Source organism: Chelonus insularis, unplaced genomic scaffold (genome assembly GCF_013357705.1).
Source record: "Chelonus insularis isolate UGA/USDA-ARS -01 unplaced genomic scaffold, ASM1335770v1 contig_25_pilon, whole genome shotgun sequence".
Lineage (NCBI taxonomy): Eukaryota > Metazoa > Arthropoda > Insecta > Hymenoptera > Braconidae > Chelonus > Chelonus insularis.
Window position 1 is genome coordinate 2,429,267 of NW_023276451.1, and position 25,792 is coordinate 2,455,058.

General features: G+C 32.9%; 1 protein-coding gene across 5 annotated transcripts in view; it reads right to left on the minus strand.

The window, feature by feature from the left end:
- The window catches only part of Ca-alpha1T (Ca[2+]-channel protein alpha[[1]] subunit T), a 400,576-nt gene that overhangs the window by 81,327 nt on the left and 293,457 nt on the right, over window positions 1-25,792 (minus strand). For all 5 annotated transcript variants that reach the window (XM_035079824.1, XM_035079822.1, XM_035079823.1 and 2 more), the window contains one exon: window positions 8,628-8,831. In XM_035079824.1, the coding sequence (XP_034935715.1) occupies window positions 8,628-8,831 (204 nt within the window). The remainder of the gene's footprint in view (window positions 1-8,627; window positions 8,832-25,792) is intronic.

Consider the following 25,792-nt stretch of genomic DNA (forward strand, 5'->3'; position numbering starts at 1 on the left):
GCTCTAGTCACAGATTATTGTTCACATGAACTAAAATCAATATGAATTCTAGAGATTTGGATAAATTTATTCTTTATTTGATGGATCTATTATAGTAATTTTTTATTCTTACCGACAGATCCAGCATAATTTTTATTTTTTAAATAATTTTGGTTGTACTAAAAGGTGATATGGAACCATTTTTAATTATTATTAATCTGCTGCTTTCGTAAGTTGTATCGAGTCAATTGTTTATGGGAAGGGATAACTATAATCTTTTATTAGGGGTTCCTTTTCATGAAAAAATGCCCAGGACCTTTTAGGTTTGGTTTGCTCTCGTGAAAAATGAGTTACTTGTAAACTAAATCGGAGAGACGTAAAATTTTATTTGATTTCCGGATGATTTTGCTCCAGGTTTCACTACAACTCTTAACATTCCAGAGGGAAGTTATAGTAATGGGTCCGATTCTGCAAATCTCGAATTTTGACATATCTCTACGTTTTGAGGTCCCCAGAGTCGAATGCAATCGTTTTCCAGTGGACGTGTGTGTGTACGTACGTATGTGCATATGTGCGTATGCACGTACGTTCGTTCGAAATTCTCCTGGTTGATTATCTCGAGGAAAAAAATGATATCGACGTGAGACCAATTGACATTCGACGCTTAATAACATAACTTAGAACCGATTAGATCTTCAGCATAATCGGTCCAGCCATTTTTTTGCAGAACCAAAAAACAAGCAAAAATGGAAAACTACCTAAATTTTGCAACTTATAAATTAAACCATTTGTTAGACAGAATTCCAAGATCATTTAAAAAAAAAAAAATATCAAATGATCAGAATACTTGTATGAATAATGACAATATTTCATCGAAAAAAAGATTTTTAAAAAACAAAATCAGCGATGGAAGAATTTCACACTTATGTCAGGATTGAGAAAAAAGCATTGGATACGCTAAAATATCAATAATGATTGTTAATAATATGGAATTGTGTCCATAACAATTAAACATCGTTGCTAACCAACGATTATTGATCATGGTAATACTTAAATGGAAAATTTTTAATTGTTATAAACAATAAAAATAGGAATCCATGCTACATATTTTAGTACTTCCCACGCATAATCTTTTTGTATTACTAAAAAAAGTTACTAACTGTATGACATAAATAAAAACATAATTTTTTAGCTGATAGCAATGAAATTTGTTAGAAATAATGATAAAGATCCATAAGATATATTTGAATTCCTCCAACGCATAATTGTCTCTTTTACTGAAATGAAGTAACTGACGATATCAAATAAATAAAACATACTCTCTTTGCTCATAACAATTAAATCTGTTATAAACAATGAAAAAACGATCCATGCGATATATTCGAATTTTTTCAACATGTAATTTGTTCTTCCACTGAAAAAATGTTACAAACCATATGACATGAATGGAAACTCTTTCTGTTTATGATGTCAGAATCTGTGATAAACAATAAAAAAAGGAATCCATACGATATATTTGAATTCTTCTAACACGTGATTTTTTCTTTATTAAAAAAAAATGACTCACTGTACGACATGAATGAAATCTTACCCTTTTCGTTTATAACCATTCAATCTGTTATAAATATAAGGAACCGAGTTGTATGCAGAGCATCGAGTTCATCTTACTGGAATTCTCCCTTATTACTGAAGCGAATGTACTAAATATGTATCATGATTATCAACAGTTCTTTTTCTGTAACAATAAAATTGTTGTAAGTAATTAGGAATTTAATCTCATGATAAATTCTAATTTTCCACGGGTCGTGTGAACATTTCGGGTCGCACCCAGGCCACTACAGAGCACTGATATTTATTCATTGAATACCGATCTTGTAGAGAGATCTAGTTTATCATTTCATTTGTATAGAAAGCTTATCGAGTAAAGTCTAAGAGTTTGTTAACTTCGCTTTATTGTCACGTACCGAATAAATTACGGATTGATATCAATTTAAGTTAGTTTTAAGGTATTAGAATTAGCTGTCAGATTTTTGAGTACGTTGAAATTGTATTTTGGAATTCGGTGACTTGAGATAAGCTGTAAGTTTTGTCTAGCCTCAGGATTTTTGATTAAAGTTTGGTCAGTTTAGTTATTTTGGCGATTAAAAATAATTTGACGCCCGTCGTTTACAATTGCTATAAGCAAATCAGAGATGTTAGTGGCAAAAGAAAGTCCTGGAAAAAGGTGCTTATGGAGTACACTGACTCCAGTGGAAAAGTGACGTTTATTAAGTAAGTATCTAAGTAGATAACGAGAAGTTATAGAAGCTTAAATAACGCGAATGAAAAATGCAACACAAGATGGTTTAAGAATGTCAACATTAGAAGCTTAAGTTAGACTCAAATATTGAATGTGTAGTCACAAGGATTTGGAAACGTACAACGAAAAATTGAAGACGAAGACAGAAATGAGTCAATTAAAAATCAACAAGAAACATCAGTAACCATGGATTGTGTCAGAAAAACAATGGCACAAGTGATTTATCCACAGCTAAAGTTTTTATTTCAGTTAACCAAAAGAAAAATTATGTTGCAGGGCATCATTGGATTCTGGGTCACAAATTAACATAATTTTACAACAGTTATGCAAGAAATTGAACTTACAATATTCAAAAATAGATAAGCAATAAGTGGAGTAAACCAAGCACACGTTAACACGTCCTAAATAGTAACAAGGAATCTCGAGTCGATTTATAGGAATTTCAAGACAGAAGTTAGTTATTCAGTGTTACTATCGATTACAGAGAAAATTCCACTAGTAAAATTGGAAATTCATAGAATTAATCAGCCAAAAAATATCAAGGTTGCAGACCCAGAGTTTGCTGAACCAGGGGAAGTTGAAGTACTTATAGATGCAAGGCTCTATCAGAAACTAATAATAGGTACTCCTGAAAATAATGCAAATAGACAAAGAGCATGGTAGAAAACTCAGTTGGAGAAGATTTGCGGTAGTGAAATGGACAGTCAAGTTTCAAGTAAAGCTAAATTTTTAAAGTTGATAAATTTACAATTGCAGCAACAATTAGAAAGATTTTGGATACAAAAACCTACACCGGAATGAAAAATTTATCGAAAGAAGAGATGCAATGTGAAGATTCTTTCAGTTAGAAAAACAACAGAAAGACTAACGGCGGGAAAATTCATAGTTAGGCTCCCTATTAGATCATCAGTCGGGCTTGGTGAGACGAAAAAAAATGCAATGAAGAGATTACATTATACTGAAAAAGATTTCGTCGGGATGAAAGGATAAAAAAAGCATGTATACAGTTCATTCAAGATGACTTGGATAGGAATCTTATGAGTCTAATTGCTAATTTGACGCAAATTGGAAGAAAAAGAATTTTCTATGAACAATTAAAAAGGGATCTATGCAATATATTTGAGTTATGTCACGTAATTTCGATGTCATAATTCATACAAAAGACGGCCAAAAGATCACTAGTTACTCGCCTGCAAGTATCCCTTTGGTTAAAATAAATTAACAATAAGATAGAATTGATAAAAAAATTTTTTCAACATACAACGAATAAAAAAGCCAATAAGAAATTTATGAATCATTTCATTATAATTTTAAAATCATATAAATAATAATTAGAAACACGAGATTGCACTTTTCCCAAGAATGTTTGATAGTAATCAATATTAAAACCTACTTTTTATATCTAAATGCAAATTATATTTTTTGTCCCAACTCTACTCCTTTGATGACTTTCATTGTTCACAATTTAACACGTCTTAACATTTACTTTTCTACATTTTCAAATGAATAATAAATTTTGATTGATTAAAATAAAATTGATGATAATTTCTTTTCACTTTATTTCACTTTGTAATTAAATATTTCGTAAACAATACTTCTGAATACGTTTTATATTCGTTTGCATACTAAAGTACGTTTCAAGGGTTGTTAAACGTGATTTAAATCAATATGAAATTGGAATAAATGTATTTTAAAATTATTAATAATAAATTTTGAATCTTATTCTATATTTTCCTTTTATGATTTTAAAGGTATGGGTGCGTCATACCACATGACGTAGCATAACTATGCACATTACGTGGACAAAGTTGCGGAAATCGGCTAATTGTATATAAAATCAATGAGAAAAACAAAATTACGTATCTGTATATCAAATTTATCTGTTATAAAAGCTACAAAAAATTTTGAAAACTATTTCTTACTCATTACAGAAAGATATAATCTTTTTCTTTGCCGATGACTTCATACATACATAGATCTGTTATAGAATTTTGCTCTTTAAAGGTGTCAATATGTAAACCATATGCTTAACCTTAAAGACTTTAAGTTCCTCTTTTTAGTCCGAGCCTTTCGACCAATAGATAAGGATAAGGGGATCTTCGATAGAGAATGTAAAAATGTGTGATTTATATAAAAACAATAACAAAATTTTATTGGATGAAAATTATTGAAAAATTATAACAACAATTTAAACGTTAACAACAGATGATTTCTTTTACTCTGATCGAGATAAATTACAATTAATTGGTCCTTAGTCGATGCTCCAGTCAGCGCGATTATTCACTTTTACTCGCAAATTAAGCTAAATATCAATTTAAAAATAATTTGACGATAAAATAAACTTCATACAAAAATTTACAAACTTTGAAATATTAACAAGACAAAACAAGACTTACGATTTCAAGAGATGTTCCACGACGATCTGATTTCGATCTTATTTTTTTGACAACTGACTGATGCATCAAACCTTATGTATTCATTTAATCGAATGTGACATAATTAGAAGTCCCTTGCTTCAGGCGCACACAACTTCCCCCGCATGGTCTTTCCTTTTTTGGAAAGCTAACGCTCTTTTTTTAAAATTTTATTGCTTTTCTCAACTATTCTTCGAAATCCTTTATATTTTAGCGAAATCTTAGAAAAACTCAAAAAATAACTTGAGTAATAATCGTTGACCTCAATCCTTAAGTTTTATTGCTATTCATTTTTAGCTTTTTTTAAAATATATTTTAAATAATTATGTAAAAAAATTAAAATACATTCAGACATTACAGATCACTAAATAAGTTTTGCAATACAGCAATACTTTCAATTGGAGGTAGATGAGAAAAGTCATACTAGAAACTTAATGTAATAGAATATTGATTATGTAATGGTAGATACATAATATTTCAGATTTCAGACAGGAGCAACTTTTATTCATATTCCCTTTCTCTTTTTGAGTATATACATGCTTATTTCAAAGCTGCACACACTTATGTGAATAGAGCACATAGCAATTCTATTTAGTTTTTTAGGCTTGGGTCCAAAGCTAGTCAACTTTCTGGTAGAACAAGTTTTATACGTTCTACTGCTCGCAAACGTAAGAACTTGTATCTCCAAATGTGTTAACACGCATCCGTTATTCACCGCAAACGATCTTGTGGGAAGCGCACATTGGTTGACGGTATAGATTTCTTTAATGACCTTATAAAGACAGGTTAACTTAAAGAATGAATTTTCTTTTGTTGCTTGGTAAATCTGCTTTTCATTCTTTTATCATTTGCTTTTAGGCACATAGTAGCACATTCTGAGTACATTCAGGCACAATCTTTGTGGTTTTACTCAAATCAAATAACAAGGTCAAGTTCAGTTAAAAAAAGACCCTCCCTATAAAAATGGCATTTTTTGGGTGATTTTTTACAATAATACGGCACATGATAGCACATCTCAGCACAAATTTTTTTTTCTAAAAATCTTCATATGGTGGGTCCAACTTTATGGACATGAAAAATTATGGTGTATTATTCAAATATGTATCTCATTTAATATTTAGGATACGATAAAACTTTGTCACTCACAACTTCACTACACTCTCTATTATTACGGGCTGAGGTTTTGGGAGAATTTGATGGCGTAGAACAATCTTGACGAAATGTATCTTTTTTTAAAAATTCTTCGATTTAAGCGTAAATTGTTAGAACTGTTTCATATCACTTAGCAAATGCGCACTTTTTCTCTTTATTTATCTGTATGTAATTGGGCTTTGTCCTATTGAGTTTAATTCGATTAAGTCTCTCGAAGGCGACAGTATTACTTCTGTTTATAAGTTATTTCTCTCTACATATTACTTCAATACATTTTTTTCTGTTGTAACTTATTTGGACTTGATTTAGAATCTTTTTTCTTTTTTTTTTGAACTGTATTCCCAATACGAATCCCTGCTGATCATCAATCATTGAAATAAGCCGTTTGAATCTATTGATTGTTATTTTTAATGCTAATAAATAATTAATCATTCAGTTATTAATTTTTTTTACACATTATCCAATGATTCACTATAAACTATCTCTGAATGTATTAGCTAGCTCTTCAAAATTGTACTTTATTGAAATCTCACGCGTTTTTATCTGCCATTGCTCAACCCTATTCTGTACTAATTTAATGCGTTTAGAATAACAGCACAAAACTTAATGCGTTTTTTCAGAAAAAATGGTAAATGTCTTACGGAACAATTTAAGGAATACAGTTGATCAATGCATATTTTGTGATTGCTTGTGCCACAGGATGGAACTTAGCAGGCAAGACAACCAAACAGGCGCCAGAAATTTCCAGCAATAAAACCCTAAAGTTCAACAAAATTTTTTACTATCTATAACTAAGATTCTCGGTGTATTACTCATTTAACGAACATAAAACTAAAACAAAACTGAATCAAGTACGTAAATGACTCTCTGTTATTTGAATAAACTACATTGATAGTTAACAAGAGTAGAATGAATTAATTCAATTAAATTTTCGTTGCCATTTTAGAAATTTCTAAACGTGTGTATTAATGATAATGTTTATATTCATAACAATAACAATTGTTAGTAATCTTGAAATAAATAAATGTAATGAAAATGAACAAACAGAAAACAAAGATAACTAAAAATCATATTTCAATCATTTATATCAAACGATTATTAATTGTAACGACTTTTTATATAGAAAAAGCAAGAAATTAAAGAAAAACAACTGCCAACAGCTCTTTCCGTTAATCTCTACGAAAAACCGCCACCAAAAAATTTTTTTAACTGTTTTAAATCAATGCATAGAGAATTGACACTGCTTTTCGTCTAACAATTTTTTTACTTTACGGAATTAAAGTGTATGTCATCTAAACAGATGGTGTTTTACAAACGTTCACTGTTAAAAAAAATTTAGAATGGACTAAAAGGGGAGGGGGGAGTTCAAAATTTAGACCGAATACAAGCAATTGCTTTTTTTTTAAAGCTCCTCTTCCGTCCGTTCTAGGCCCATTGTCAATTTTCTTTTTCATGAATATAATCATTTAGGAGTAACAAATATCATATACATTCGACGAATGTAAAAAAAAGACTACTTAGTCCTATACAATTTCTCAGATGGTGACGTAATTTTGATTGAACTAACCTTTCGTGAGGAATATTGCGTGTAAAGAAATCAGTCTATCGATAACAATTTCCATCATGTGACAATATGCTTTCTGTACCGTATATATGTATATTAAATTAATCTGCTGTTACAGTCGTGCACTCTTCCAACTCGCTTGTGTTTACATGTCAAGAAAAAGAGCAACGCTGGACGCTGTGCTGCGAGCTCACTTCACGAGAAACCGGGACTACTACAGTAATCAAACACCTGCATGCAGTAACCTAAAAACAATACTAACTTTTCAAGCTTACTCTTTTGATCTTCGAACAGCTGACCCCTGTCTCTCTCTTCGTTTCTTGAGTGGCAGTAGAAAATGGGACTCAGGTTGTTGGCTATGCTCTCGCGAATGAATGAACGCAAATATTGGTAAAAACTACCGACTTTTATTTATAACAAGGTTACTAATTACTGTGTGTGATAATCGTTTTTCACGTTATAAAGCTCGCGTACACTTATACTCTAGGTTAATGTATATGATACAGGAATGCTTAGTCCTCGCGACTACGTTCTTAAGCTTCCGGCTCGGTCTCTCGGCCTTCTGCTTCTCACTCGATGCCTCGGATCGATAGGTCGCTTCTTTCCGGGTTCACTCGGAGGTCTTCGCGTTGTTCGCCTCGCCCTTGGCTCGTGGAGCTCGCACTCATGCGCGTGAAACAAAATGAATTATTAAGGCGCCAGATTGACTCGTCCGTCTTATCACGATCATCCGCTCGCGTTTGCAGCAGCATAGCAACCCAGATAATTAATAAAACTGTGACCGTCTCGCCACAGAGCATGTTCACCTTTCCAACATATTAAAATTCCAGACTTACTGGGGCTGTGACAGTTGAACGATGCAGTTACCCAGACAGTTTCTATTCCGTTGAGAATATAACAGAAAATAAAACTGCCGACTCTTTTATCCGTACGAAATATATACGGAACATTATAGCTGTAAGGTATTCATTAATTATTTAATATGTATTACGATTATCATAGTAATATTCTAAATTCACAATTCTGAATACTGTTCTTTCTAATAATTAAGAGTATTAAGTAAAAAGATTACATATGACTTTTAAAATCAAATTTCGCTTTATGATGAATTGATTTATGACAGCATTCAAATAAATAAAAATGTACTATACTGAGATATTAAAAGTAGTATGTCAGGAATCTGTTCGTTTCATTCCAATTGCATTGAAAATTGAGTTACCTGAAAATGAAGATAAACAAAACTAGAAGAGAGAAGAACACAGCGACGTTGTCCATTGTTCGCAGCATGACGAAGAGTTGACGTCTTAAGTTGGGCATAAAGCGGACCAATTTTAGTATTCTTAGCAATCGAAATGTTCGGAGAACACTCAAACCAGAATTTCCACTCCTTTCTTCAGTGATTGATTGGCAGAGCTCTATAACACTACAAATCATATCATCTAATGAAATATGTAGATATAACGTCTTAAGCTTAGCATCGATAATTTTCATTACAAATTATTATATAATAAGTAGTCAGCAATATCAGAGTGTGATAAGGTCCTGTTTGTTACTTTGAAAGCATAGAGAAAAAATGAAAAATATTAGTGGTCTGAATGCGACCCGAAAGAGTGCACACGACAAACTTCTTAGTGTAAAGAAACCACTAAAACTGACATTGTTGGATGTCAGTAAAACGTTATGCTACGTACACGTTCTAATTGATCCTTAAAATGGAAATTTACAATTGATGGGGAATGTAATTGCTTGAATCTTAATTAACAAAAATTATTAAACTTTTGTTAAATGCCAAGACAATCATGGATATTGGTTTGTGTTTATTTTCCGATCTATAATTCGCATATGAATGAGAATCTTGTGTACATTTCTTTATGACTGCAAAAATATTGTACATATTTGTGAACTTTCTCGATCATTTGAAAAAACTTGACAACTTTCCAGAAGTTCTCATAAGTTAAAAAAGGATAGATATATACATTCCCATTTTTTTGCTACTCACAAGTATCCACCACAACCAAAGCCCTTTTACTCCCCCTTAAAGACGAAGAGGTATTTAGCACAACAACGGGAATTTGAGTAGAGTAGGCGGTGATAAGGATACATACACTTTGGGATGATCTAACCAAAAATAAACTCGTACGTATTGATAATAGATGGAAAAGACTTAAATTTAATTGTAAGATTCAATTTCCGCTTGTTTACATCGATTTGATTGTTGAGAAAGAGAACTCCGAACTCATTTATGTTACAAAACAGTGACTTTAAAAGAAAGAAATTAAGAAAAAAGTCCGGTATAACTTGGAAACATTGCATTGAGTATGTGCAGTTTTATCACATGCATTCGTTGGTGACATAAACAATGATTTACAAGTTTCAATCTATTGTGTATACTGTATGCCTGCACGGAAATCCAATGTCTTTATAAAGTATCTGAGAGATATATCGAAAAAGGTAGTGTCGCCGAAGATAACCCGACTTTTAGGAAAGCCCACTTTGAAAAAAAAATCCAGTTATAATTATTCGAAACATTTGAAATTGCGCTATCTATGTGTCATCTATTCTGTTAGTAACATATACCAGCAACATGTCCAATGTTTCGACTAATCATAACTGTATTTTTTTTTAAGGGGGCTTTCCTAGGAGTCGGGTTATCTTCGATGATACTGACTTATATCCAAAATATATCCAGTCACGAAAAAACTATATCTGGGATATATTCGGGATATTATATTTTTGGCCGAATTTTAAATATCTAAAATATATCCTAGTAATAAAAAAGATATATTCAAAGTACTAACAGAAAGTATCTTATATATACATATATCTACATAAATTTTTAAAATAGAAAAAAAACTTTTACAACTATTTATAAAAAGAGAAAATTTTTTTCTATAAATTCGACCTAAAAAAAAAAATTTTAAATTCAAGTTTGAGGTTTTTAAAAGTATTCTAGAAATTTCCTAAGTAACACCAAAAAAAAAGTTATCTTCTCGGTATCTTTTTGAAATGTAACTTTTAGACTAGAACAGAAATACATCTAAAATATATATTTAATGCAATTTTAATAGTTATCTGTAAAATGATAACCAACAGATGATAAAAAAAAAGTTGTATAATGACATATATCGGAAAGTTAAAAAAAAGTTGACTTTATTTTTAATTGAAAAAGTTATCGTTTTACTTAAGACGAATAGATGACTTTTTAAAGTTAACTTTTTTTTACATACTAAACGATATCTAAGAGTTATAAATTATCGAAATCAATATTTCAACATTCATTAGATATCTTTATGGTATCTTTTATGCAACATCTATTCGGCATACAGTGTAACCCGTAAAAAGTTAACTTTTTCTAAATTCTATTGACGCCATTTTCATTGGAGTACATCAACTAGTTGACTATTGACGCCATTATCATTTAAGTGCATCAATTAGTTGTGACGACTTATTCATGTAAATTATATAAATTAGAAATTTCTGTGAAGTTACGGAATTTCTGTGAATTTAAGTTTAGACAAAGTGTGAATAGTGGTTTTACAGAAATTTCAAGAACAGTAAGTAAAGAGAAATTCTTATCAGCATCAGTAAAAATATACCGGTTATTGTTTTCAATTAAGGTTAAAGATGTCGGTAATGGATGCAATACTCATTTGTAGTGTTTTCGTAATTATTTTAATGAGGGTGAATATAATATCTTGATGTAAGGAAAGTTTTTGTGAATTTTTACGACGTCAACAACTTCGAATGTCAGGTACTCATCATTTCAGAAAAAACCTTTCAGATTTTCTTCCTAATGCAACAAATAATGAAAAATATAAGATCCAACCTCACAGCAATGAAATAACTTCTAAGTTTAATGACAGTCCATTTGATTTTTTTAAATTTCATCAACAATGGCATGTCCTTAATAACGTTTCACAATCAATTACTACTCAGCTTTTGTGTGGTTTAAGGAATATAGGTTTTTATTATCTTCTGTCTTGTGCTAGAACTCTTGTCAAAACACTACGAACAAATAGACATGAAGTAGTAGGGAATCGTCTTTTTTTCTTATTCTGGAATAAAAAAGCTATATTAGATCAATTATAATATATTGCGACATGCGGTATTTTATCAGATATCAATTGATGGATTAACGTCGATGGTATACCCATTTCTAAAAGCTCACACAGCGAGTTATGGCCAAATCTGGGAATAATAGATAATCTTGTATTTTCTGAAGTGTTCGCAATAGCTGTATATTATGGAAAAGGCAAACCTTCGTCAATTCATGATTACTTAAATAGTTTTATTACTGAGTCTAAAGACTTACATACAAATGGTTTTGTCTATAAGGGACGTACTTTCAAAGTTCATTTAAAATCATTTTTAGCTGATACACCAGCAAGAAATTATTTAATGTGTTTTCCCGGACATAATAGACGGTGTGTGCAAAAAGGTTCTACTATCAACCACCGTTGACTTTTTCTTGAGATGAATGCATCTCTTCGTACAGATAGCAATTTTAAAATAGATGTACCTAAAACATTTTCAAATATAAAATCACCCTTAGAAGATATTGATATTATCGTAACAACACAGTTTCCTCTCGATTATATGCATTTGGTATGTCCAGGTGTCATGAAAAAGCTAATAGGTATTTGGATTGATGTTTTTTTCAAAAATGCGAGAAGTAAATGGTATATTTACTGCGTTTAATGGAATGTATTGCCAATTAGGGAGTTGTCTACCAAATGAATTCGGTAGTAAACCACGATCTATGTTAGATTACAAGCGATGGAAAGCGACTGAATTCCGTACTTTTCTCTTATATTTCGATCCAATAGTTCTTCAATATTTATTGGAAGAAAATATTTATTCACTCTAATACTTTAAGTTGTGCGTGTGGCAGTCTGTGATTAAAATCGATATAATATTAACATAGATTATGCCAATGATTTGTTGGAATATTTCGTTACCGAAATGCATACATTATATGGCAAAAATCATTCTATTTGTAATATTCATAATCTATTACATATATGTGATGATGGTCGACGATATGGACTACTCGATAATTTCAGTGTGTTTGAGTTTGAAATTTTTTTACAAATTATTAAGAATAAAATTAAATCAGAAGCATTTATATCTCAGATTATGAATATATTGGTCAAAAGATCAAAGTCTTTACCTCGTCCGCATCATAGCCACAGTGAATATCATTTATTGATTCTAAATGAAAAAATTCAATCACCAGATAGTTATAATAAAGCGTTTGACTCAATTTAATTTTCGAATTTCGAGTTATTTTCTCAACCACCTAATAATTGTTGCTATTCGAAAGATTACACAGTCGTTATAATCACACATATCTGTCATGATACTAAAAACTCTGTAATTATTGGTCATCACATTGTCGATCCATTGCTTCTTGATGGTTATTCTTGTGACTCCAGAGCATTAGGGATATACAACGTCATGCAAGTTGGTGCAGAATCAAAATCATGATCAATAAGTGAGATAGATCAAAAAGGTTTTGTGATCCGTATCGAAAATTTCTATTATGTAGTGCCAATAATTCATAAGACTTTAAAAACATACTGTAACAATACGAGAGCAGTTCTATTTTATTGGTAAAAATGGGCTCGGCAAGATGCCATTCTGCCCTCTGAACATACATAGTGGAAATACGATGAGAACAAACGGCGCAAGATTGAAACTAGTACAATAGACAGAACGAAAGTTAGGATATACAACATACTACTAAACGAATACAAAAGTTAAACTTAAAATTAAAGAATACAAAAGTTAAAGTTCAAATTATTAAGATTATTACAATAAAGAATATGAGTAATTGACAATAAGAATAACAAACATTAAATAATTCTTTTTCGGATTAATTCGCATATAAAAAATATATTCATATATATATATATATTTATATAAAGATAACTTATTTATATAAATTTAGGTATTCTGTTAATAAATCTACCTAACTCTATGATCACATTAGGATTGCATTCAAAGATGAACGATTTAATACTATAAGGGGGAAATCTTCCCAGAAACCTCAAGGATCTGAGCAAACTCTCCCTTTCCTCATTATAAAGAGAACATTCCCAGAAAACATGTTCATCCGTTTCTTCAGCAGCACCACAATCACACTGTGGCGAACTGACAATATTTAAATAAAAAAGACTAGCTTTGAGAGAGGTGTGCCCAGATCTCAGTCGGTTAATGGTTACAATAGTTCTCCTATTAATATTTAGTTTATGAAACCAGCAACGAGGGGAACCCTGAGAATAATATTTAAAAAAAGATTTGCCTTTATTTTCATTAATAAATCTTTGGACACCCCAATCAAGGGAATCTTTGAACAAATTAGACCTCCAGGCTGTTTTAAAATCATTTAAAGGCAGAAGAACCTGTGAGTCTCTACCAGAACTTATTGATTGTTTAGCCGCAGAATCAACCTCCTCATTGAAATCAAGACCAACATGAGCTGGTACCCACCACAGCTTGACAGACTTCCCTTCTGACTTAAGTTTAAAAATCAAATTTCTAATGAACATGATGAGGTACGAGCTTTTACCAAGTTTTGGCTTGGAAGTGAGTGCTTCCAAAACACTTTTAGAGTCAGAGAAGATACAGAAGTTAGACCTGGATGAGGTAGATATCACCCTTAAGGTCTCAACGAGTGCCAGAGCTTCAGCTGTAAAAACTGTAGCAAGCGAGGAATTACGCCATTTAAAAATGGAATTATCATTGCCTCTCAGGGCAGCAAAACCCACAAAAGGCCTATCTTCCATTTTAGAACCGTCAGTAAAATACCATTCACAGTCAACAAGTAAATCATCAAAAAGCGAGTGAAACCTTTGATTTCTGTCTCTAGAGGCTTCAATCATTCGACCCTCTTCGAAAGACACTTCAGGTGAGAAAAGGAGAGCTTCAAAATTGAAGTTGTAGCAAAGAGGAATACTACAACTTTCAAGCAGATGTTTATACCTCTCTAATAATTGAAAACATTCGACAATAGTAGGTTTGCTTTGGAAGTGAATGTTTGTAGGACAATCCCAAGAAGCTGAAAGTTCCTCAAGGGTAGAGGATAAAGGGTGAGTATCATTAGTGACAACTCTAGAGATAAAGTTCAAACCCAAATATTTGAATCTGAGCACTAGCGGAGGATCTTTGGCCTCAGTGAGGATAACATTAATCGGAGTTGAAGTTCTATAACCCAAGGCCAATCTCAGGGCCTTATATTGAATTCTATCTAATTTTTTTTGATACTTATCCGGTACAACATGAAATAGGAAGGCACCATATTCAATTCTAGAACGAATCAAAGACTTATATAAACTTAAGAGAGCAGTTCTATGCCCCTTCGTGACAAGGGGCGACACCTTTTGTTCTCCTCTTATCCTGATGAGATACTCACCATGCCATTTACAGAAGTAATGTATGTTATAGGAAACGTCAATGCCAACTACGCCAGCTACCGATAAAACAGGGTTCCATATGACCTTCATAGGTCAAACTTCAGACGACATTATGATACAGCTAAAGCGACGCTGCTATAGCGGAGTGGGCTGAGCTTCCCTTTGGAAGGGGGTCCTGCCGAACGAGGCTACGAATACGCCGAGGTGACAAAGAATCACTAGTTGGGCTTCTGCTGCCTAGAAATACCGACGAGACCGTACAACGCTCTGTGAGAGCACTTTCTAAGTCAAAGTAATTAGTCTGAAACAAGTCCGGAAACCAGAAAACGGGTGTTGGCAGTGTGGTTCCAGTGTCAAGGACGCTTTAGGGAACTCGAGGAGGACCAGAACCTATGTTCAAACAGGGAGGAACGTCGGGAAGTTCTACGTAAGGACCACCGCTACTCCTAACGCATAATAAGGCCCGCATCACAGTCCCGGGAAGGCAAAGGACACCATCTCCAAAGAGGAAATCTGCATCGCGGGTGAGCTGGCTTCCAGAATACGTTCATTCAGGGGCACAGGGCGAAGCCAGGGTGCGCCACACAGGCACAGCATTGTAACGTCGATTTCTAACCCTAATAATTGTAATATCGTTATTCAATTTATTCATTGACCTTGATCATTGCATTGGAGAAAGAACAAATTGTCACTTTACCGTCCCATGCCTGAGTCAAGCTTTTCTATGGTACATATTAATTTACTCTGTAAACATAATAAGTCAAACGCTACCTCACTTCAGGACGCGGGGAGATATCCTGCCGTGTAATTTAGATTATCTTTGCAATAAAGTTCTCTATGTTATATCACGTGTGGATGTAATTATCTCGGTGAACCCTACACGTATCCCTATTTGCATGCTTTACAGGGATTGGAGGAGTCCCAGAGGAGCTTGTGTCTTAGTTTCAGAAGGACGAAGGTCCTCACCAAAATCGTATTATCTCAGTCTTTGTTTCCACTTATCTGCAGTCCAAAAATTCGATCATATTTAATTCACTCCATTTACATATTCTACTCTGCTTCGTATATGTTATTTTTACCGAGCAGTAGTATCCAGATAACACCAAGGTAAGTAAGAATATATACACTTATCTCTGCAGCATTATTTATTTCTCAAGGTCATTAGACATTTCGCGGCTAAAATCACGACTTCGAATCCTTGGTATTATGAGAACCAAAACCCACGTAAAATACCTGAAATGAGATTGGAATGAAACATAATCTTTGAGCACAATAGCAACGTCATTGTCATAGTTCATGCTTCTCATGAACTACAGTAATCTTGGTAATATACTTAAAAAGTCTGATACATTGAGTTATTCCTTAACATATCCCCCCTCTCCTTTTATTCCTTCGGATCCTTCACCAAAATTACGCTCAGATAATAGCACAGAAAGCGTACATAGCTCCATCAAACATTTCCCGCGCTTTCTTCTTCCCCCCGCACCACCTTTTAATCATTTGTTGGAAACAACAAATTTCTGGTTGATAACAACCGATTACTCAATGAGATACTTGAAAATTTGCGAGAACTTAGTGTAACAAACGGTATGGTTTTTATTCCTCCATACCCTCCAGAGCATTTTGATGACAAAAAAAAACTTGAGGCATTTGATTCTGATCTTAAAAAGAACCCTAACAACAAATTGAAATTGATGAGTTGCATTCTCAGCTGTTAAAATATTTTATTTTATTTTATCAACAGCATCAGTAAATGATATTGTTGAGAACGACGATAATATAACAAAATAATTTTCATCAATTACATGAAAATTATATTCGATCATTATGAGGTGAAGGTCTCCAAAAAAAAGTAATCAGGGCAATGTCTAAAGTGATGACAGACTATTGATGTCGAAAGTGCTGGTGGATTGGCCAAAGAACGAGTTCATTTAATGTTTCAACGTCAAATTTTGGTATTATAATAAGAGGTATTTACTCTTCAAATGAAATTGTTTATATAACAGTAGTAACTAATAGTTGTTATAGACAATTTTTTTGTAGATGTACTCCAAGCTCATCAAGGTTATCTATAAAGACATCTATAAAAAGTTATCCCTTAGTTATCAAATAAACGATATCTTTTTTTAAGTCATCTAAACAGTGACTTTTAAATGATATCCATACGTTATCATATTTTAGATGCTAAAAGTTGTCGTAGATTTGTTCTCTTTATAGTCAACTGTCGGTTACAACGACAAGGCATCTTGTAGTTACCTTTCAGTAATGCGAGTGACTTTAGATTATTTGCGTCACAGACTTTCTTGTTGAAACGCACAAAGTGTACGCACGTGTTACACAAGTTAATGCAACCGTTGTAATAGTTTCAATAATTGATACCAAGTTGAGTGTTGTAATTATTGTGGTACAGCGAACATTACTTTTTAAGTAAGCACATAATTTTTAATTATTATATAAATTGACAATCCAATTGAAACCTACCCTAGTAGCCAATTTTCGTCGTCAAAATTGTCGTACGTCTGTTTCCTTTCTGCGACAGCATCTGACGTCTGACGTTGATCTTATGTTGATCTGACGTTAGGAAACCAAAAAACAGCAACATACGTAAGTCTGACGGCAGTCTGTTTTCTAATGGCTACAAGGGTAGGTTCTTATTCATTTAACTTCCTCTACATACAATTCCTCTAATTGTTTTATAACTGTTCATTAATGGTCAACGTAAATGATTCCGTGATCTTTCTGAACGACAGCAAGCCCAGCGTGTCAATTATATTTTAAGGAGACAAAAATCTGATCATACTCAGAACAATAATATTACTAATGAAACTTATACTTTTGAAAACTTATTTTCTCACAATATTACGGGAAATATAATCATCGATAATGATTTAAATGTAGATAATGCTTTCGCGAATGAAGTTAGGAACGAAGAAACATATCACTCATCATTTATTGCCAATCACGATCTAAACGACAATAGTATAAATTTAGATTAATTAGACAGTAAAATATCATTCAATTTAGAAGATTCCCTACAAAATTGGGCTTTAAAACACAACACTACTCACACAGCTGTATATGAATTATTAGATGGCTTAAAATTAGCCGGTCATTCGGAACTTCCATCTCGTTCCTTCCTCTATTATTTTTTTAGATATACACATTGATGGATCAAGTGTTTTAAAGAGTTCAAAGAGTGAAATCTGGCCGATACTTGGGAGAATTATGCCACCTTCGATCTCTCGAGTTTTTTTGATTGCTGCGTATCATGGAATCAGAAAGCCTACGTCTGTCTACGAATTTTTCATAAAGTTTTATGAAGAATTTTTAGCACTCCGTGATAGAGGATTTCTTTATAAGAATAATCGTTTTTTTTATTTACATTAGAGCGTTATTAGCAGATACTCCAGCACGAAATTTTGCTTGTTCATTTCCATCACATACCAGCCATTGTGGAAAATGTATTCAGGAAGGGAATACCATTGAGCATCGAAGATTATTTCTCATATCAAATTCAGCTTTACGAACTGACTTAAATTTTCGTGAGAACGTGCCTCTAAAGTATATGAACGCGAGATCTCCATTAGAAGATATTGGTATCAGTCTGACTCGTCAATGTCCACTTGATTATATGCATTTAGTATGCTTAGTTGTAACAAAGAAAATGATTAAAATCTACTTAGATATTTGTAAAACAGTGCAATCAGGACTTGATAACTTAACCAGGCTTAATAAATTCTATGAATCATTTGTAGTTGATACGCCATATGAATTTCCGCGAAAACCACGACTATTTGAAGACTTTGCAAAATCGAAAGCTACAGAATTTAGACTTTTTTTGTTATATTTAGGTCCAGTTATTCTTTGTCCAATATTATCCCCATCTCAAATGCTTCATTTTCATTCATTAAATTGTGCTATCCGTATTCTATGTGATCCACTTTTTTCCAAGCCGATAATAACTGTGCACATTAACTTCTTATATTCTTCGTCGAGACTTTTAAAGTTTTATATGGCCAACTACACCTTACTTATAATACACATTTTTATCGCTCAGCCAGCTCCAACTATCTTAAAAGAGTATCTAACAAATATCTATATGATACAGCAGCCATTCCAAGGCATGACATCTTTACCCTCAAGCTCATTAGAACATATTTCAGTACACTACCTAAGATTAAAAACAACCTACTAAAAGAGCTGGTTTGTGTGAACGAGCTAGAGAATGTGAGGATGATTAAAACGGGATATACTACACCAGAAGCCATCATCTATTTAGACAAAAAGGGAGCGATTCAAGATGCCAATAACTCGCCCATCATATATCATGCCAGTAGACATTGCGAGTATCTGGACTCCAATACAGTTATTTTTATTAAATTTATATGTGTTCAAAATAGAATACCCGTCATAATTGCACATGACCTTTTAAATTCTGCATCATTGGAGAACTATCCTTGTGACTCTAAAATGTTAAACATTTTCAAAGTTCAAGACCTCTCAGCCGAACTAAGTTCATGGCCAGTTCATAGAATAGTTAAAAAAGGCTTTGACATTAAATTCATTTTTCCAAGATAAATAATTGTTGGGAAACGAAGAAGTTGATTGATAAATCATCATGAGCATTTCCATTTTCTGAAATAATATAATATAATTCCAGATACTCGCAATTGTTTGGTGGTGTCGTGGAAAGCGTGAAGTCTGAAAATTTAATGTTCTCATATGCATCTATGAACCCACCTGGTAGCATTAAGTATGGTTGTCTATTGTTTAATGTAAAAAGCGATTTATTTCGGTTACTTGAAGGTGTAGATTTTGCTAATTCACTAACTCTATTGAATACTTGTACTAGAGGAGTACAACCATGTCGAATCATTCGTCTCACAGTATGTAAAAAATCTTCATAAGGAAAACAGCTGAAAAAATCAAGTGGCCCGAAACGCAACGCATTTTCAGGGAGATGAACAAGAGAATGTGTATTATTTTTATTTTGAAAAGGGCGTTCATTTAAAGAAACCGTACAGTATACAATACAGAATGGTCTAAACGACCTTACAATGACCATAGCAGTATAGAATATTATTAATTCGCCTGCACCTCAAGGATGATCTCACCAATATACAGAATAAAAATACGTCTAGTTTAACGAAATATTATACATGGAATATTACAGAGCAGTGTAGCGCTAATAGACTGATCGGAAGTGAATAAAAAAAAAACAATTCTTTACAAAAAACCATCAAGCACTATAGAGCCTTCTTATGGCAAAAACACTTACAAACTAAGACTACTAACTGGGATTAAACTTATATACATATATACAAGAAAGGGAAAAATCAAAGATTCAGAAAGCAGACAGAAACAGAGGTTAGAGCCTTCGCTGTTGCTGAAAACATCTGTTGATTTGAGCTTGACACACTTTCCATCTGGCTCTTCTTCTAATTTCTTCGATCTCCGAGAGAGCTATTGAGTAGACCGATTTACTTACAAAATTGTAATTATCGTCCAGCGGGATTGCTTTTCTGGCACTATGTCTACTGGCATGATATATGATGGGCGAGTTATTGGCATCTTGAATCGCTCCCTTTTTGTCTAAATAGATGATGGCTTCTGGTGTAGTATATCCCGTTTTAATCATCCTCACATTCTCTAGCTCGTTCACACAAACCAGCTCTTTTAGTAGGTTGTTTTTAATCTTAGGTAGTGTACTGAAATATGTTCTAATGAGCTTGAGGGTAAAGATGTCATGCCTTGGAATGGCTGCTGTATCATATAGATATTTGTTAGATACTCTTTTAAGATAGTTGGAGCTGGCTGAGCGATAAAAATGTGTATTATAAGTAAGGTGTAGTTGGCCATATAAAACTTTAAAAGTCTCGACGAAGAATATAAGAAGTTAATGTGCACAGTTATTATCGGCTTGGAAAAAAGTGGATCACATAGAATACGGATAGCACAATTTAATGAATGAAAATGAAGCATTTGAGATGGGGATAATATTGGACAAAGAATAACTGGACCTAAATATAACAAAAAAAGTCTAAATTCTGTAGCTTTCGATTTTGCAAAGTCTTCAAATAGTCGTGGTTTTCGCGGAAATTCATATGGCGTATCAACTACAAATGATTCATAGAATTTATTAAGCCTGGTTAAGTTATCAAGTCCTGATTGCACTGTTTTACAAATATCTAAGTAGATTTTAATCATTTTCTTTGTTACAACTAAGCATACTAAATGCATATAATCAAGTGGACATTGACGAGTCAGACTGATACCAATATCTTCTAATGGAGATCTCGCGTTCATATACTTTAGAGGCACGTTCTCACGAAAATTTAAGTCAGTTCGTAAAGCTGAATTTGATATGAGAAATAATCTTCGATGCTCAATGGTATTCCCTTCCTGAATACATTTTCCACAATGGCTGGTATGTGATGGAAATGAACAAGCAAAATTTCGTGCTGGAGTATCTGCTAATAACGCTCTAATGTAAATAAAAAAAACGATTATTCTTATAAAGAAATCCTCTATCACGGAGTGCTAAAAATTCTTCATAAAACTTTATGAAAAATTCGTAGACAGACGTAGGCTTTCTGATTCCATGATACGCAGCAATCAAAAAAACTCGAGAGATCGAAGGTGGCATAATTCTCCCAAGTATCGGCCAGATTTCACTCTTTGAACTCTTTAAAACACTTGATCCATCAATGTGTATATCTAAAAAAATAATAGAGGAAGGAACGAGATGGAAGTTCCGAATGACCGGCTAATTTTAAGCCATCTAATAATTCATATACAGCTGTGTGAGTAGTGTTGTGTTTTAAAGCCCAATTTTGTAGGGAATCTTCTAAATTGAATGATATTTTACTGTCTAATTAATCTAAATTTATACTATTGTCGTTTAGATCGTGATTGGCAATAAATGATGAGTGATATGTTTCTTCGTTCCTAACTTCATTCGCGAAAGCATTATCTACATTTAAATCATTATCGATGATTATATTTCCCGTAATATTGTGAGAAAATAAGTTTTCAAAAGTATAAGTTTCATTAGTAATATTATTGTTCTGAGTATGATCAGATTTTTGTCTCCTTAAAATATAATTGACACGCTGGGCTTGCTGTCGTTCAGAAAGATCACGGAATCATTTACGTTGACCATTAATGAACAGTTATAAAACAATTAGAGGAATTGTATGTAGAGGAAGTTAAATGAATAAGAACCTACCCTTGTAGCCATTAGAAAACAGACTGCCGTCAGACTTACGTATGTTGCTGTTTTTTGGTTTCCTAACGTCAGATCAACATAAGATCAACGTCAGACGTCAGATGCTGTCGCACATATATGTAATTGTTATACATTATTATAGTTAAATAATTATTTTAATAATAATTGAAGTGATTTTTTAATAGATATAAATATGAAAGTTCTATAATAAAAAACACTTTATACTTAAAATCATGCTTATAAGCATACTACGATTTTTCAATATAAACTGTTTTCATCTATAAAACTCTTGTATTGATATCTATTAAGTCATTTTAATAGTCATTTAGACAACTATTTGACAATGATAATGATTAACTTATTCATAACTCTACGTACATACATTTTGTTAACTTTTTTCTGTAACAGAAAGCTAACTTTTTCGGTACCTTTCTCTAAATCCTTTTTCTTATCTTCAAATAGTTGTCTTCAAGCTCTAACTTACAGCTATCATTTCGATACAGAAAAGTTAACCCAAATGCAACATCTATTTAGTATCTCCTTTAAATATAAGAAAAGTTACATTCAAGTTTTCTTTTCAGACAGAAAAGGGTTTCTGGTGGACAGAAATTATCAGTACTTTTCTACAACCGTTTTAATAACTATTTAGTAAAAAAAAGATGACTTCGAATGTTACCAAATAGATACCGTCAAGATATCTGTGTGTTACTCGGGTTATTATAAATGAAAACATCATTTTAAAATAGCTCAATTTCATTAATAATTTGCACAATAAATTTTTTGTTACAAGATTTGACAATTTTACTTCGTATAACCGACATGAAAAGATTAATATATTTGATATAATAAATCGAAAATCATCCTAATTACTTAATGTTAAATAGTTATAAATATACACGTAATTTTTTAACTTTTTATTTTTACTCATCATCAATTGGTAATTATACGAAACTATTTTTTTTTCTTCACACATCACTAGTTTATTCAGTTCAATGTCAACTAATGTCATTAGAAAATGTTTCCACGTCGCACTACACTGAACTCACTAAAAATTTTACTACGTTTTAAAAAATTTCTTCAGTTCAAATGATTCGTTTTTTTGTCAACAACAATTAAAAAAGCTACTTTTGTTAACGCAAGAGTGTTGTTTCTCTGGTTACGGGTTCATTCAGTTTAAAGGGATAACATTTATTCTGACTTTTGAACTGTCACCTACAAAATTACATTTTGAATTATTTATAGGAAACTCAAACAAATATTTTTTTTACATTCTTGATTGAAATTAATAAAAAAAAGGACCTCATTCAATAGATGTCATGGCATTTCATTTGATTTCAAACTTTTTATCTGCCTTATAATTCTTTCGAATACTTATTCAAAAATAAGAGTTTTGTTGTGTTGTTGTTTATTTGGAAGGTGTCTTAGAATGTCCCGCCTTCCCCTACACTTAGCCAGGGGGCCATTGTACAGGGTCTGTTTGCACAGTAAAGGCGGTCGTCTTATGTCTTAGACCTGCAGGTTCTCTAGGTTCCCAAGTTGCCTTGGTTCCCTTCTGAGCCCCGAAACAGTCCCTGTCGATTTCCCATATGAGATAAATGGTGTACGAAAGAACGTTATTTCTGCCTTTGGAGATTCCGCTAAGCCCCATGGGTTTCCCGGTTTCCTCAGCCTTAGGTAGGCAAGATCTATAAGGCCTGGTGCAACACCCTAAGGTCGCCCAAATTGCCACAAGAAATCGTCCTACCCTCGGAGATTCTACCGGTTAACTTAAGGGTCCTGGTTTCAGACTCAGCATCAGCAAGGCTGTACTACAATGGGGTGTCGCCTGGTTCCCCAAGGGCATCGTGGCAGCAATAGCACTTTTTGTACTATTCAGTCATCAGCACGATAGCTTACGCCTTTGACTGCCCTCTGAGAGGCCTCCCGCTCATCGTGGTCAGAGAAAAGACTATATTATAAATGGGTCTTGTCTCGGCCGGGAATTGAACCCGCTACCCATAGTGCCCTAGGCTGGCACGTTACCACTTAGGCCACGATGTCGGTAAGAGTTTTGTTACTCGCAGAGAATTTTTACGTCATTTCAAAAGATTCCTTCAATGTTACTAATGATCCATTACAAGTAGATAATTCTAAAATAACTAATCAACCATTGAAAAAAATATTGATACATGATAATAATAATAAGAATAAAAGCAACGATCAATTTGTTAAGGAAATCGGATGTGTAGTGAATCAATATAATATTGCAGCATGCATTACATACAGCAAAACAGCGATATCGTGATGCATGCAAACGTCGTAGGAGAGCAAATGTTAGTTCAAAAACTAATTAATAAATGGAACAGCTCTATGGTAATAGTAACTAGATACAGGACTTTCTTTTGATGCTGAATAGTGACGTATTTCATTATTTATGATTATATCGGTTCTCAGTAATGTTTTTCTAAAAAAAAAACTTTTAATATCATTGAATTGTTTACGTGATTTATTTCTCATATTATTATGTCACTGTATTATTTTTGTATTAATAAAATTTAAATTTAAAGGTATTGAGATTTTTGAGAATTAATCAATTCTCAAGTTTGAATTATCAGCTGATAGGAACTTCGGCGGCCATCTTGGCACTAGGTCGATAACCAATCGACCAAATAATCAATATTTCTAATTCTTGTCACTCATTTGACTAATTTTCAGTCTCCATCTTGACCAATGAAGTTCCTGTCGCCATTCTTTTTCTGTTCTCATGTCCAATCTCACTTCTAATCTTTGTAGGTATGGGCAATACACGAGGAACTCGAATATTCTTTTTCCACCAATCGTTTTCACAGCTTTTCGAGCTGCAATTGATTCGAAGTTCAAATACATTTTCTTTATCTCTCCAAACCACTGATGGAGTTGATCTTTCATCATCGCGTTGAAGATTATCTCCTTGCACATGGTTGATATTAATATCTTTCAAACACAGTTCAAATGTATACATTAAGAGTAATTTCACTTGAATCTTTCTGGCACAAAATCTCGAATGCAATTGAACCTAATTTGAAGATCTTAATCAATTGCAGCTCGAAGATTGGAAGTGTTTTACCCTTTATCCCAATATTTGCTGGTTTGACTGCTATTGGAGCTTTAGCTGGAGGAGCATCAGGTTTTGCGAAAACAGTTAATGATGCTAAAGCTGCTCATCGTCGATTAGATGAAGCAAAACGTCATAACAAGAAAATGGAAGCCATAACCTTGGGTAGAGGTCTGCGGTTTAATGGTCGAAAACGAGGATACGGTTTATATTTGAAATCGGCGAAAAAAAACGTGTAAAGCTACCACATCGAGCATTAACCAATATTAATATTTTGAAGTATGCAAAAATCATAAAGATTCCACACTTTCGCAGTGTTTTTATGCAAAATGATATACCGAAATCTAAACCATGGAAATATAAATCAGCTAGAATAAATCTTGATGATAAAGATGGACCTAGGACCTACTGGGAAGCATATAAAAAACAAGAAAATAAAGCGATTTACTTCGATAGCTTCGGTAATTTAAAACCTCCACAGGAACTTCAAGAATATCTCGATGTTGGTAGCATACTATATAATCATAGAAAGTATCAAGATTATTCAACAACAAATTGTGGACATTTATGGTTAAAATTCCTCCAAAAGCATAGAAGATCAGTTGGCATTATGTTACTTATTCAAAGAAATACGATATGAATTGATGCAGATGAAAAAATTACATTGA